At 40.9% G+C, this 16883-nt stretch overlaps 1 protein-coding gene across 22 annotated transcripts in view; it reads left to right on the forward strand.

Annotated features, from left to right (window-relative positions):
- Window positions 1-8981, forward strand: part of SORBS2 (sorbin and SH3 domain containing 2) — a 355104-nt gene extending 346123 nt beyond the window's left edge. For 21 of the 22 annotated variants that reach the window (XM_045997808.1, XM_045997805.1, XM_045997825.1 and 18 more), the window contains 3 exons: window positions 1014-1063; window positions 4918-5024; window positions 6799-8981. In XM_045997808.1, coding sequence (XP_045853764.1) covers window positions 1014-1063; window positions 4918-5024; window positions 6799-6860 — 219 coding nt within the window. In that variant the 3' untranslated portion in view covers window positions 6861-8981. The remainder of the gene's footprint in view (window positions 1-1013; window positions 1064-4917; window positions 5025-6798) is intronic. The other variant, XM_045997809.1, reaches the window with a different exon arrangement.
- Window positions 8982-16883: the final 7902 nt, after the last annotated feature.

The raw sequence follows: 16883 nt of genomic DNA on the forward strand, positions 1-16883 counted from the left end.
TGTCAGTAATCCATTCAGAACTCTGGGACCCAGGAATTGGCCCTGGTGTCTAAGGACATGGACTTACTAATTAATTCAGTAGTCATCAAGAAGAGGATGATTTTGAAATGTGTTATGAAATAATTGTAATGCTTTTCTTTTCCTGAAATAGTAACATTTAGGTAGTCGGTATAAACAATGTCGAGTTTTCATATTCAACAAACATATTAACTTTCATTCATTGCAATATTTATGTGGATATATGGGATGCTAAGGTTTGTCATTTCCAATATTATAAGTATCTATTACAGATACTGGTCTTGATGCTTAGTTTAAAAAGAAAGGAAACTCTTTTGAGAGTTCAGTGCACTGGAAATTTCTACCAATATTTCTCTTCTAAGGTAAAATGTTACATGTTACCTGGATATTGTTTGTTACATTCTATTTAAAGTTCTCTGTTTTCTCTTTTTAAAAATGCATGTGTTCTCTCCACATTGAGAACAGAGAGTGTTAATTCCAATGTAGCATGGGATGTCTGCCTATCTATATCTTCATCCGTACTGTACGTGAAAATGTCGTCTGTGAAGGAAAAGTAGAATGAATGTGGATACTTTGCTGTTAGACTAAATGTGGCCTATTTTCTGCTTGTTTGAGAAAACGCTGAGGAATAAGATTGTATGAAGGTGTCCAGCCTTCCCATTCTGGTGGTTTGGTGTCTATGTTCTTGCCATATTCCTGGCCTTTGAAAAATCAATGGGACTAAACCCTGACTTTTCCTTAATGCTTGAGCAGACTAGATTGTAGATATATTCAAAACATTTGAACCTTGGTTATTTTGATATAATGCAAAGCATTCTTCAAAATATTTGAATTATTAATCCTGCAGAACCCCTTTATTTGGTTTTTTTCCTCCCTCTTGGTTTTTTACAACAGGAAATATTAAATGTCAAGAAAAGTACCATGCCATTATCCAAATTATTTTTTACTTAGTACCAGTTTAAACACTGATTACATTGAAAATCATTTCATTTCAGCCACAGCGTCCTGTGTTTACTCATGAAAACATTCAAGGTGGGGGGGAACCGTAAGTATTCTTCTTATCTTCTAAGTTCGAGACTGACCTTGACCCACAAAATAGACAATCGATGTACTAAAACAGAGGCCTGTTCAACTTTGCAAATGAGAGAGAACAACCTAACACGAGGCTCTTCGATGAAGAGAGATTACAATGCTCTCCATCTTTCATAACAGAGAGCGGAAGTTCATTTTAAAAAGAAACCTGTGAGTTTGGGTAGAAGACTGATTTACACACCAGAAAAACCTTCCAATGTTCCAGTGATGCCCAAGAATTTATGAATCTGCCTCCCTCTCTGTTCTACTCACCATGCAAATCCTAGTTACCACAGCTTGAAAGACACAGAAATGTCCTAACATGATGAGAAGAATGTCAAAGCAGACCAGAAGTGATAAGTTAGTAATGCAATTCCAGAGTTCCATTCTTACAAGGGTCTTTGGAAATGGCAGTGTAATAAGACATTTGCTGTCATTCAGCTCAGTGTCTTTCCACGCTTTCAAACTCCCTCTCCTTTCTGACCTACCATTCAATTTAAATTGAAGGTGTCACACATTGTCTTTAAGATTCTCTTTCGGTGTGTGTCTCTTTCCGTTCCGTTTTGCCCATCCCAGATGTCCAGAGGCTATCTAGTTCCTACTGCCTACTGCCTAGCCTGTAAGTCAGGAGTTAGACCCCTGGGAAGGAGCAGGGAGGGAACTAAACCTTGTCAGGCAGACCCGAGCCCCAGCAGAACCTCCCTCTGGCCCACTGCCCATGTTCTGCTCAGCCAGGGCCTAACTAGTCAGTAAGGCCTGCTGTGGGGCCTGGTGCCTTCTCACCACGGACTCCCTCCTCACTGCTCCGAGACCTGGCCCTGGGCTAACAACATGTTCTCAGAAACCATCTCTCACCTCTTACCAAGTGCAGCCAGAAAGCGCTCCTCCTTAGGGAAAAGCTTAGGCAAAGAACAGGCTGGAAGTAAGAATCCCTTAAAGTTTCATTTAACTGGGAAAAAAAAAAATCCAATAAGACTTGTCATTCTAAAGTTTGCGTTTGTTTCCTTATTCAAGCAGATGATAGGAACACATCCCCCCAAAAAAGTAAATTCCAAGCCTGTACAGGTCTGTTGCATTACCAACACATTGAATTAGCAGCTTTAAGGAGCTTATGAATTGATAGGTATATTGTGTTTTACCGTTTCATGTCCTATAAAGTTAATACCTCCATGTGTGATCATTTGGGTATTTATCAAACCACAGAGCTCACAGGTGGGCAAAGGCATGTTTTCAAGGCCCTGCTATGGACATTAGAAAACATTCTGTACGAAATTTCTATCTGATGACAACCCCAATGAGTGGATTATGGGGTGTCACTAAATCCCTTTCATGTAAAAACTGGATTGGAGTGCAAATAGGAACATCATGTTATAAGGTTGCCGCAATTCAGAATTAGGATAAAATATGTTCTCGGGAAAGTTGCAAGTTTATAGAGAGAGCTTTGAGCTTGGCTGAGCATTTCTTATTTAAAAGACAAATTTTTTTGAAGCGTCTTGATGCCGCCACGATCATTCATCTCACCAACACATCCTTCAAAACAACATTTTAATTGTAATTTAGCTCCATTTCCTGTCGTGCAACACTGATTTTGAAAGCCAACAGAGGCAGGGGGGTTTCCGGAAGGTTTGTTTATGTTTCCATGAAACACCCAATTTTATTTATTTATTTATTTTTTGTGGCCTAATTAAACCCGAATCGTAAGTAAATTTTGACAAGCACACTGGCTTTTGTCATACCAAAGTGAAGTAGGAGTTTGTGCCAATTTGGGGCTTTTTTTTTTTAAAGCTCTTGGGACCTTGAGATTCCTCCAGCATCTGGGGTCTGATGGCCTTCAAGAGGCTTTTCTCCATATGAAGTTGGACAAGCGCCTGAGGGAGGGAAGGCCTGGAAAGCCCAGTCAGAGAACTGGTGTTTCCCAAAGTGAGAGCTTCAACGTACATCCATTGAATTAACAGCCCAGGAATGACTGTCTCCCTCAGATGTGACATTGGAAAAGGGACAAAGTTGAAATCAACTTCCCCATATGAATATACAAAAGCTACCCACCCCCTTCACCTTAGCAGCCTCAAAATCAAATCCTTAAAGCAAACAACAAAATAATTTGTCTACTCCAACCCTGGCTGGCCCTATTGCAAACATCCAAATTAAGCAGTATTGGTATTTAACCCCTCCCTGTCTTTTTTTTTATTTATTTATTTTCCTTTAACCACGGCTCTGGGAATCTAGCTACCTTTCTCTGTCCTTCGCCACAGTCAGAATCCTTTCTCAACAGAAGACATCAGATGCCCAATTTCAAAAGAGTATAAATGGCAGAAAAGATTTTCTAGGAAGACAAATATTAACGGCAAGAAATCTCTAATGTTGTGATTTCCGGGTTCGGTGCCAGCCGGAGTAGATAATGTATTCTAAGAGACGATGTTCTCTCCCAGACAGCTACCCCCACGCCCAACCCCTGCCAGAAGCCAACTTTATCTGGGTCCGCCAATCTGAAAAAGTTCATGGGCAGAGAGGGAAGCACATGGAGCCATGTTCCAGATTTATGACATGCTTGAGTTCAAATGATAGGAAAATTTTGTTCCACCAAAATGTGATTTTCTGACTGAATGAAGTAATTAGAAATAAATCATTCTTGTCACAGCAGTATTCAACATTATCTACTTTCTAAAGTTGACTTAAAAAAAAATTCAGAATACCCTGAAATGTAGTTCTTATTACCATATATTGGCAGAATTACATAACTGTTTGTTAGAAGAAACAGGAAAAACAAATTCACTGTTTGTTTTTTTTTTACTCCCCCTCATGATACTGGTAATATTTTAGTGGGAATATGAAGTTTTCATGTACCTGCATATCAAATGCTTCCTGAGCTGCACAGCTGCTAGAATTTGTGTTTTTACTTTCCAAAATGCCAGTCCCCTTTAATATGCATTAAAATACATACTATTTTATTACCACAAATTCCATTTCACTGATCAGTGTCATCAAAATAAAGGCTCTCGACGAATTCACGCAGGGAAATGAAAATGGTAGCGTTCTATCAGTATTTCCTTTTTATGTAAAATTATTTCCAGGGAGAGTTTCCACATCAAACACAATTTCTCCAGGACCCATTTTACAAAGAAACTTATATACATAATCTACTGTTTGATATTGACTCAGTCATCACTGAGCGCAGAATTCATCTGCTTGACTTCACAGGTGAATTACATCAGATTTTCAAATTGTAAATCCTCACAAACACTGATTCAAACTATGAAACTAAACTGCTTTAAGGAATTCCTGTTGGTGAAAAAAAATAACTTTCTCTTTTATAGTAATCCCCACAGAGCGATTTAGAAGACATGTCTGAAATAGTTTGTACATCTCCATTTAGAACCACTGAAAATTCAACTTGGAAGCTGCAATTATTTGCTTTTGTTTATGGCCACCTAAAACAATAATCCCTTCTCGTTATATCCCTGAATAACATACACATCACTTCTTTTATTTTCTGTGCTATTATTAATGCCCTCATGGTATCTATCATAGGCAACTGGAATACAGGTCTGATTTGTAAGTGTCAAAATGTTTTAATCCAACTTGTGGATATTACAACCTTCCACAATTATTCCTCCTTGTAGTTTTAAAAATGCTATCAGAGTGGTCTAAACCCCATGAAAGCCCAAATATTTCTATTTACGTTACATGCTTACCAAAGACTTACACTATCAAGTTTCACGTATTAATAAGGATAGAAATGTTAAAAGTAAAATGACTGTGTACAATCTTCTGTAGTTTTACAAAGGTGTAAAGATTTGTCTTTAAACACATCCATTTGTCCTGTTTAAGGTTTCAGGCTCTGTATAACTATACTCCTAGGAATGAAGATGAGCTGGAGCTCAGAGAAAGTGACGTCATCGATGTGATGGAGAAGTGTGACGATGGATGGTTTGTGGGTACGTGGACGCTGCCTTTCAGATGCCTTTGGCCGTTTTATAATTTGCTTATGTTTGCTCATCTGTGATAGTCAACCTGCCTTTGCTTTCATGATGCCTCTGATCCTTCACACGTTACATATGCACCGTGTAATCCCGAGCCAACACTGCATCGCATTTTTTTTTAAGATTTTATTTATTTATTTGACAGAGAGAAATCACAAGAGAGGCAGGCAGAGAGAGAGGAAGGGAAGCAGTCTCTCCGCTAAGCAGAGAGCCTGATGTGGGACTCGATCCCAGGACCCTGAGATCATGACCTGAGCTGAAGGCAGCAGCTTAACCCACTGAGCCACCCAGGCGCCCTGCATCGCATTTTTTAAAGTAGGTTCCACACCCAGTATGGAGCCCAATCGAGGCTTGAACTCACAACCCCTAGATCAAGACATGAGCTGAGATCAAGAATCGAACGCTCAGCCAATTGCCCTGCACTGCATTTGTAATATGGTTTTCTGGTATATGTGATTTTTTGCTAGTTTTACTTTCAATTCAACTGAGAGAAGAAAGTTGCTTTGGATAGCACCAACCAGGAAAGCCCGAGATCTAAGAGCCATAACAACAGTGTTTCCTAGATGAGAAATACTAACACCCTCTTCAGTGGACAATGTTAGGTGTCAGCAATGGGGATCTAATTGGAGAAAACAAGATGAAGTCAGCAATTCATCTACTTACTAAGTCTGATGTTAAATAACCCTGAAAGTTCCATGATTCACCTTCATTTTAATTTTTGGTGGAAGTTGAGAGACGTTCTTACCTTCCTAGAAGAAGAATAGGGGGTACCTGGGTGGCTCAGTTGATTGAGTGGCTGACTTGATTTCAGCTCAGATCATGATCTCAGGGTCATGAGATCAAGACCCACATCTGGCTCCCTGCCCAGCGGGAGTCCGATTGTGGAGTCTCTCTCTCCCTCTCTCTTGGCCCCTCCCCCCACTAATGCACACACACTCTCTCTCTCTCAAAATAAATAAATAAAGCTTAAAAAAATAAGAGTAGAGCTCTTCTGAGAAAACATTTGTAGACAAGATCATATAATGGGGCACACCGGAAAGCGGGAACAAAGAAATAAAGGCACAGGAGGACAAGAGAAGACAAGATGAGGGAACGAGGGCTTTCTGTAGACAGGCCGTCCGTGGGGAAAATGATGAAAGTGCGGAGGGCACATCCATAGCCACAAGCCTCTGCTCCTGTTCATAGAACTCTCCCGTTCCGTGTGATCTCCCATGACATAATAAAACTGGATGGTGACAGTGTCCCCCATAATGCCATTAATATTACACCCTGTAGAAGAGGGTGTCAGACTCCTGGCTCACCCAACAGAGCCTTGCTGCTGGGCCGTCCTGTCACACTGCCAGCCTCGACGTCCTCCGGAGAGTGTTCCACTCCTCCCTCTTGTCTGGTGTCCTTGGAGATGGGGCATCGTCCCACTTAATATCATGACATTAAAACCCACCTCCTCGCAGCGTGGTCTTTCCCTTCCGGCTGGGACGCTGAGCATCTCTGTTTAACCTGGTTGTGGGTGGGAGGGCAGCCTTCCAGCTGGAGAAACAATGAAGGCATCAGACAGTTCAGATGAAACTGCTCCCTTTGTCCTCCTACCGTGTTAAAGTGAGCGCTTTCTTTTCCAAAGCCCGCAAGGCTTGCTTGCTTCATGACAGCTTGTAAGCGAAGTGTGTTCTAGCCCACATATATAAACCGATATTTCATCGTTATTCATTCCATTTATTGCTTCTATTTTCAGGAACCTCAAGAAGAACCAAATTCTTTGGTACTTTTCCCGGAAACTATGTCAAGAGGCTGTGAATCACTGTCTCCCTACATTTCAAGCCCCATTTCAGCACCACATCTGCAGATCCTTGCCTGAAAGAGCCCCCTCAGGCCTCCCCCACTGTCCTGTCTTCTAGTCTCCTCTAGAAGTCCCCCAGCCCTCCCCACCTCTACCTGCCACCAAACCACCAGCAAACGGACGGCCGCTGCCCAGCCCTGGGGAGGCTGAGGGCTTGCTTCTGCATGAACATGCGTAGTCCTGATTTCTGCGCTAAACTTGGAAAAGTCGCTATGCGAGATCAGAGAGAAGATTGTTAGAGTTAGAAAAGGAGAAGTATTTGAGGCAAAAAAAAAAAAAAGGAAGTATCTGAAGAATCTCTCTAGTCCACTTTGAAAGGCATTCTCCCCTCAGGCAACCAGAGATTGTTTATTCCTAAATGCTGTGGTTTGTGTTTTCACATTCTTAGCTTGGCAGTGTATTTTCCTTTCACGAGTTTGCCTAGTGTCCTGGTTTACACGACATGAAAAACTGTCCTTCGGCTATTGTTTGCCTGCACTTACATATTGTAATACGCACAGTGATTACAAAATCTAAAGCAAGCGTAGGAAAGTTAATTCGGATGAGTGTGATTTTATTGATTGAATGTGAGTTTTCAAATAGGAGCCTTTTCCTGCAGTTTTTTTTTTTTTCTGTACTTTTTAGAAGTGCAAACCATACGTGAATAAGAGCCTTTGGTAATAATCATGAGACTATAAGAGGTTTAGCTAGACTACAAAAAAAAAAAAACAACAAAAAACAAAAAACTATTGTGTTGTAAAGTTGCATTGCTATTTTATATTAAAATGTAATAATCAGCATCATGAACAATGAGCTCTTAGTGTTTTATTTATCTGATAAAATTTTAATAACAGCAGTGTTAGTGAGAGGTGCAAAGAATTATTCTAACGTAGACACTTGAAAGTATCTGTAAGCAATATTCATAGGTAAGTTTTCACTGTGTGCACACATACACATTTGCGATTGTACGAGAACAGACAATCCGTATGGTGTGTTGTACATTTTATGGAAATGTAAAGGAATCCCACACGTTATTTTATAGAAATAGAGTACTTCAGAAGCATCATAAGTATTATGGCTGGTTTTAGCAAGGATTATGATCAATACAATTATTTTTACTACGATAGTTATTTTTCTTCTATGGAACTCAGAATCCTGGCAACATTTGAGGACAGGAATATGTTGAGCCTGATTTTCCTGGTGTGTGTGAAATATTTCCTCGGAATCCATGAGGCACTTTCGGAAGCAATGTTAAATCCTTCAGGTTATATTTTGTGCCCTGAAGTAGAAATTTACAAAATGGCTTTGGGACCTGAAAGATTTAATGTGACTAACAGTGCCTGAACTACACATACCTTGAGAACTAGCTTTGTATTTCTTATGACTTTGCATAAGAACTATTCATATCTGGATCTTAAGCACCTTATAGATTAAACTTTCTATGGCATTTCTTCTGTGGACAGTGATTGATCTTTTCACAATGTACGTAGACTCCAGAATTTTGTACATATGTTTGCTCCTTTTTTTGTACAGACTATTTAGTTGTCGAGAAAAACGGAAATTTCCTAATTTGGTCTTTATCTTTCACTTTAAACTAAGCTAAAACACTTTCCAACAGATTATCCTTTACATATCCCGCAGATCACAAGCACGCCTTGATTGTGCAATTCTGTAAGATAGAATTAATGCAAAATTTTATGAACTTAAAAGATCTTAGCAGCCAAACTGAAATGTACGGATTACAGAGGAGTTTCATTCGTTAGAAGGTAAAGAAACATCTTTGAGTAGCCTACCTTGATAACTGTCAAGTTCGCAACCAGCTTTATATCTTAAAGGCTTTGGGTTTGAAATTAAGTCAACTGCATGCAGCTTTGGTGATAAATGAGTAATTATCCTTGATGCCATTTATGAGAAAAGATTTCAATATCTGTTGCCTGCCATATTTAAGAAAAATTACTGTTTCTACTCTCTGTATCTGATTTTAAAAGAAAAAAAAATGTTCATACCTGGCTTTCAGGTAATTGACTTTGAATTCTTACAAGCGAAGGTCATTGTGTTTTTCTTGAATAGACACCTAATAAATTTTGCTTGGAAGTATACTTCAGTTTTGCTTTTTGACATTTATCCTTAAGAAAATTGTGTCGTTTACCTCAATTTCTTTGACAAACCAAGAGAAAATGCATTTGTTCTATGTTCTCTTGATACGCAATTGGAGAAAAGAGGTATATGCATCATCTCAGAGAAGAAATGTTCTTTAAACCTGCCACTAAGACTTGTTTGCTGAATACTCTCGGGCTGAATATTACTACTCAGCTAAAACAACACATAATATTTATGCCTCAAAAACAGCTATTTTTTCCAAGAAGAAGTTACTTGCAAGAAGTTGTAAGCACTGTCTCAATTCAGTCACCTTAGATTTTTAAAAATTCTTGCCCTAAAAAGTTTTATCACCACTGGCATGGCAGTCTCTCGTAATATCAACAAGCTTTCAGGTCATTTCAAATTATGTGCTTTACTCTCACACAAATAGTAAATAACTAGCTTTCCTACTTGGATCCTTTTTTCTTTTTAAACATTTTTTTATTTAAATTTAATATAGTTAACATATAGTACATAATTAGTTTCAGGGGTAGAATTTAGTTATTCATCATTTGCCTGTAACACGCAGTGCTCATTCCATCACATGCCCTCCTTAATACCCATCACCCAGGTACCTCATCCCCCCCACCTCCCCTCCCCTCCATCAACCCTCAGTTTATTTGCTAGAGTTAAGAGTCTCTTATGGGTTGCCTCCCTCTCTGTTTTTGTCATATTTTATTTTTCCTTCCCTTCCCCTGTGTTCATCTGTTTTCTTTCTTAAACTCCACATATGAGTGAAACATATGTTATTTGTCTTTCTCTGGCTGACTTTTTTCACTTAGCTTATTACCCTCCAGTTCCATCCACGTCGTTGCAAGTGGCTAGATTTCATTCTTTTTTATAGCTGAGTAATATTCCATTATATATTTTTTATATTCCATTACATACTTATATAAATATATTCAATTCCATTATGTAGTTATATATATATATATAGAGAGAGAGAGAGAGAGAGTGAGTGTATACACACACACACACACACACATCATCTTTATCATACTTGGATCCTTTGTAACAGACTTTGGACACTTGTGGCTCTATGTGTTTGCCCCCTCCCACATCTATGTCTCACATATTCAGAAACCCATATATTTCTCTATTGGCAATTCAGTGTTTTTGTCATGTTGCTTCTCCTTAATGCCCACCTTAATCTCTTCTATTTCAATGGAAAATTTCCACTGTATATTAGCTTTTCACAAAAATGTGTTCCCTTTGCATGAAGAATATGCTCCAGAATATTCTTTTGCACGTGCTTCCATCAGAGCATTTGTGGGTCATTTAACTAGGTGAATCAGAATCCGATAAGATCAGGATGCTTGTCTGTGTGTACTCGGGTCACTCCCTGTTGCTCTCCTCCAGTGCATCTCTTGCCAAACAATCAGCATTCTAAAAATATAAATCTGGGGGGCACCTGGGTGGCTCAGTGGGTTAAGCCGCTGCCTTCGGCTCGGGTCATGATCTCGGGGTCCTGGGATCGAGTCCCGCATCGGGCTCTCTGCTCGGTGGAGAGCCTGCTTCCCTTCCTCTCTCTCTGCCTGCCTCTCTTGTGATTTCTCTCTGTCAAATAAATAAATAAAATCTTTAAAAAAATATATATAAATCTGGGATTTTAAAGGCACATGCATCAAAATCTAGATTTCCTCTTTTACTTGAGAATTAATACTTCATGCTTCTCTGTAAAATCTGCTGAGATGCCACGGCAGCTTTATCAAAGCCCTGAGGTCAGAAACCCCTCTCCACCTTTGCGGTTCTCCGAGACTTCTGTCACAGCCATCCAAGTACTGCTGTGAGGTCCGGAGCAGCAGCAGCCACTGTGTGACCCTCATGCCAAGCTTTCTCATTTGTGGATGTCAGCATCCTGGATGGAATATTGAACTATTGTTTGCTTTAGAGTCATTCGATCCTCAGTAACATATCTTACTCAATTTTATGCCAATACACATTCATCAACATACACCACAAATTACTTCCAGCATCTCGTTTAGGTTACCGAAGCCCCCCCAGTAGGTGAAGTAGGACCCATTGTTGTGAACCCCACATGGCCAGGTCCTGGAAAGCACTGTCTGCTTCTCGGCCTCCATCTGCTGTGGCTCACCCAGTGCATTAACTGGCCCAGGTCAGTGGAAGAGTAGCAGCAAGAGACCCTCCCATATGATAGGCCAAATTTTAATCCCTCTTGTAGCTACACTCTCGCTAAAAGCTAGCATATATATGTCCATTTCTTATTTGACAGAAAACGAAAAGAACCTGTTTGAGTAGCTGTTTCCATGAACTTTCTCTGTTTGATCTCTCTGTGTAGGTGGTCACTTTGTGTGGTCTGAGCATTTCTTCCTACTGTTTTCCAGATTTTAGCCACAAAAGGAGATATTCTTTAAAGAATCACTCAATCAACGAGACTAAGTACTCTGTCAGCTTCCAAAAGCCTGTTTATTTAAAGATTTAATCATTTCATCCTCCTTTCCGGACTGTAGCCTTCTAACCATTGTTTATGTATCAGTTATGGTTTCAAATTATTTCCTCCTCATGAATGACTAGGTCAGAGTACAAGCAGAGACTGGTATTGTGAATGAATGGTCTACACACCAGGAATTGGCAACCTAAGTCCTGTGGACCAAATTCAGCTTGCTACCTCTTTTGTTATGGCTTGCAAATTAGGAATAACCATGGTTATTCCCACTGTTTGTACAGATACACATTGGCTATCTATTTGGTGGTAGGGAACACTAATTTTGAACCCCAGTTAAGTGAGATGTTGTCTCCCCAGAAAAAGAATTCCTTTCTCTTTTTCACTGGTAGATCTATATTATAAAAACTTTATCCTGATACTGTTATATTTTGAATTTCATCAATCAATTGGTAGAAATTTGCTTTTTTTTTTTTTTGTTATGTGAGCATAATATCTTCCATTTTGCCTTGTGCCCCACAAAACCTAAATATTTGCATCTCTGTACAGAAAAAGCCTGTGAATCCCTGGTCTATGCCAATTACCAGCGACAAACATGAAAACTGACCAGAGGGAAGGGATTGTTGAACATGGGCTGTATTACCAAGCGGTAACTTCCATGTGTTCCACTTCTCCTCAAACAAATCTAAAAGGACATCTGCTCTGGGCCCATTTTATAGGTGAGGAAGTTGAGGCTCCAAAAAGTTGATACAAAATACGGGATGGGCATTAAATTCAGAATCTGGTTTATCTCTCTCCCGAGCCTGTGCTCTTTCTTCTAGATCATCCAAGCATGGGGCTAAATATCCTGTTGATCAAACCGTGCACCCATAGTTAAACAGCTGCATCCACTGACCTCCTTCGTCCACCCATTCTCACAAACTCTTCCATTACGAGCAGCCAGCGACCCATAACAGGCCCTCGTGGTGCACAGGACGACAAGGGAGAGGTATGTGCTCGGTCTAGCGTGATAGTGTTTCCTGGAGGAAAGTTGACTTTGGTTTCTAAAAGCACACAGTGACCAGAGAGGATGTAACTTTGATTACCGACATGCTTTAATTGAGCCTAAGCCTATCCATGCCTTGTGATTCATTATGGCCCTAGAGGCGACTGCTTGGAAGCCAGCTGCACGGCGGGTGGAGTTCTGGGAAGGGCTTGGTATTGTTGAGCCGTTGGGAGGCAGACAAGCCCGGCATGCTCTAGGAACACAGTGTGCTTACTGGACATCTTTTCAATAGCCTAAGTCCCAGGATACACTAGCCATTCTCCACTGGGTGACTCGCTAAGCCTTAGCTCACTGCTAAATTCAGCCACTCGGCTCAGGAAAATTCCATCTGAGCTCATGCACATACATATATCTTGACCCAAAAAACTTTCAGTACAAGACAGAAATCTGCCTAGCAAATCTTCACCTGTTCTTTTGGGGTGTCTTGTTTCATCCTTTTCCCTAAAATACGATGGGTGACTCAGTTGGAGTCCCAGTGTCTTCTAAAAATAAGTGCCATTTCAAACAAAACTCCTGCTGCCATGAACACCACCGGTAGACAAGTGTCAAATCTTGCACTGATTCTACAAGAAGCTTGAGAATGACTTCTTAAAGCCCTGTTTCCTTTAGGCAACAGACAAACTATAGAAAAAACTAGAAAATACAAATGAGCAAAAAGAAGAAACAAAGAATTACTAACAGGCCCATTTAGGGTAAAGATTGTACTTTGGAGGGCTCAGTCAGTTAAGCGTCTGCCTTTGGCTCAGGTCATGAGCCCAAGGTCTTGGGATTGAGCCCCACATTGGGCTCCCTGCTCAGGAGGGAGCCTGCTTCTCCCTCTGCCCCTCCCCTTTCTTGTGCTTTCTCTCTCTCACACACACAAATAAATAAATAAAAATCTTTAAAATAATTTTTAAAAAAAGATTATGCTTGGAATATATCCCTCCAGAACATTGTCTGCACATGCGTATTGGTGTATGTGTAGTATCTAGTATGTAGGCAGAAGTGGGATCATATTGAACGTAAATACTATTTTATAACCTGCACTTAATATTGAGCAGGACTCTGAAAAAAAAAAAATAGAAATCAGGTTTTCAGGTCAATTTGACATGACCAAAATTTATAAAAAGAGTAAGGAAAAGTCAAAGTCAAACCCCAGGATTTATGAACATGTAATTAATTCAAAACCAAGAGGCAAGAATTACAGAATTACCACTGAGCTAGAAAATCTGTCACAATCTGAGAAACTACTACAAGAAGGAAAGAAAAGAGGAAGAGGGAAAAGAAAATAATATTTATTATCTCCCTACCATAAGCCATCACATGTTTTATGCATTTTTATAGCTAAGGAGTGGCTAAAGGAAGAGAGGTATTAAATTCAGATGTACATGAACTTCAGATCGCTGGGGTACAGCACCCAAACCATCCTGGGGGTTAGCAAAGTGCACAGGTATTTGAATTGTCTCTGTATTGTCCCTACATCTGGCAATTCCAGATCCTTTGGGAGAAAGCAGTCCCTCCTCCCAAATTTTGGAGGTAAGAACAAAATACATGTGAAAGTATGTATAGGGGCACCTGGGTGGCTCAGTCCGTTAAGTGGCTGCCTTCGGCTTGAGTCATGATTCCACCGTCCTGGGATCAAGTCCCATACCCCCATACCGGGCTCCTTGCTCACCAGGGAGTCAGCTTCTCCCTCTGCCCCTCCCCCTGCTTGCACTCTCCCTCATGCTCTCTCTCTGACAAATCGATAAATAAAATCTTTAAAAATTTTTTTAAAAAAGAAACTACGTATGGAGTAAGACAATAGGTGAGATTTGATGAGGTGCAAATCAAAGAAATGCTGACAGAAACATTCAGCGGTGAGAGCATTTGGTCTGCCGCTCGAGCCCACTGAGCGCAGAGGATATCCTCTCCTACAGGGGATCCCACAGACAGTGTAGTTTTGTCAAGAGGAGAGGAGTTCAGTTATTAATAAGCTGTTCGTAGGTCTCCTGGTTGGGGAAGAGAGACTCCTTCCAGAAGACGTGCAGACCACAGGGAGCTCATGGCAAGGCTAGCCTGGGCTCTGAGTGGGAACCTGGACCACGCCGTCTCTGGAGGCTTAACTTGGGGCCTTCAGTTGTGCCCCTCTGCTCATTCACACCATCTGCAGTGAGATCCCATCTATGGTGCTAGTAAATAAAAGAGTGGGGATATTCTCATCTCCAGTCAGCATCTACAGTGATAGGGACTGTTTAAATACAAAACCAGGAGCTCAGTCTTTGGTGTGGCTGCATTATGTTCCCCAATCCATACACTGAAGCCCACCAGGACATCAGGACGTGACTGTATTTGGAGGTAGGACCTTTAAAGAGGTAATTAAGGTAAAATGAGATCATGTGGGTGATCCCTAAGCCAGTATGACTGGTGCTCTTACCTCCAGGGGAGATTCAGACAGAAATGAGCATAGAAAGACCATGTAAAGACGCAGAGAGAGAACAGCTATCTACAAGCCAAGGAGAGAGGCTTCCTGAAGACTTGAAACCTACTGACACCTTGATCTTGGACCTGTAGGCCCCAGAAGTGCTGTTTAAGCCACCCCATCTGCGGTAGCCGAGTCTGGCCGCACCATACTTGGAGATGGCCTCTCCTTCTGTGCTCCTCAGTTCTCAGGGGGCGATAAACACAGAACACATATCTCGCTCCAGAGACGATGACTGCAATTCCCCCTCCTCCTAACCCCGTCCTCAATTTGGAATGTGCATATAAAAACAAGGTATAACAAAGGATACTATTGAGTAGTTCCTGCTTAGGCCTTCACAGAAAGGAGAGACCCGCTTCCTCTGGCAAGCACACGTGTGCACACACACAGACACACCCAGAGCCACCTTACCAAAAAATAGCCAGTGGTATAACGCAGGAAGAAAATACTAGGTCCCCAGGAGGTAAAACTTTAGCAATACCTTCTTACTCCTTGTTCATTACAGATAAACTTGCATTGACAAGAAAACCCACCATCCACTCAGCCTCCAGCAGAGGGCTCTGTCTGAGTCAGGGGCAGTATCCCTCACAGGAAAGGGGTCCCTGTCTCTGATGTGAACTTGCTTCACTGTCTTTTACATGGCTGCACAACACGCAGAGCTTGAGTGCCTCCAGGGAGTTTGGAAGGTTCAGTAGGAGCATACTTTATGGAGTCACTGGTCGCTGAACAGCATTTTGCTGTTGAATGTAAGACCAGGACCTGAAGCACCATCTCATTTCAACAAACTTGCTGAAGTCATCTTGGTGGCTAAAACTGTCCGCACAGGCTCTGTTGAGAAGCTATCCAAAGCCTTTATGAGCTTATCTCCGCAAGCTCCAGGGACTTCTGGATTATTCTCTTGTTAGCCTTTTAGAACCCTGGGTCCCCAGGTTTTGCAAGGGTGTTGCCATGATGGCCACCCCCTAAGCGGGGCACACCGCATTTCTAACGATAACTGGACAACTCGGAAAGGGTGAGCTGATGAGGCAAAAAACAACAGCAACAACAATAACCAAAACAATAAATGGGTGCCTGGATCGTTTCAGATGAAACCCCAAGCCCTCAGACTCTTTTGAGGTTTCTGGCTTGCAGTTAATTCCACAAGACCAGGCTATTTGACTTATATCATGTCATCGGATATTCTTGATATGATGCTTCAAGAAGTCATCTCAAATACATACTCAGAAGGGCCTTTAAAGAAGTGTCAGCAGTCTGCTAGTCTCCCTCCCACAAGGAATGGAGGATGGCATTGAAACAGCTCATCAACTCCTATTTGCCACTGAGTGTATAAAATATACATGTGAATACGTAAACATTTATAAAACGTGTAAATGCATATATATTTAAATATATACGTATATATCTTTATGGACAGGGTTAAAATACAAAGAGATAGGAACTGACAGCTGTTAATATCTGACGTTGTTAACTGCATAACCATGAAATGTCAATGTTCTTCCTTAAGGTACAAGTATTAAGGCCACGATGAGTTAGAAGCTCAAGAATTTGCACATAATACTTATCCCGGAAAAATTCCCCTGGGCAAAATGGCAAGGAATCAGTATGCCTTTTCTAATGACTTAATCATATCAAGTAAAATTAGCCTCAAAATTACAGTGGCATAAATATCGATGTTATTGGATCCGTAATGTAATACTAACCAACAGCACATTTTTATTGTCATTGCTCCAAGACATTAGACTATATTTGAGCCAATGCTACTGGTTTTTTTTCTGCAGATGAGCTCTGATACAGGGAATAAGATTTCAAGACCAAAATTCCACACAAAGTTGGCACGCAAGGCATTCCAGCATGAAGATTCCTGACTGAATGCCACCAACATCTCAACTAAGGGCCCCGGGGTGGGGGTGGGGGGTTGACACTCAAAGCTGTTGACACAGCAAGCAATGACTCTTTCAGATAATGCCACTCGA

This window comes from Meles meles, chromosome 2, assembly GCF_922984935.1.
Source record: "Meles meles chromosome 2, mMelMel3.1 paternal haplotype, whole genome shotgun sequence".
Taxonomy (NCBI): Eukaryota; Metazoa; Chordata; class Mammalia; order Carnivora; family Mustelidae; genus Meles; species Meles meles.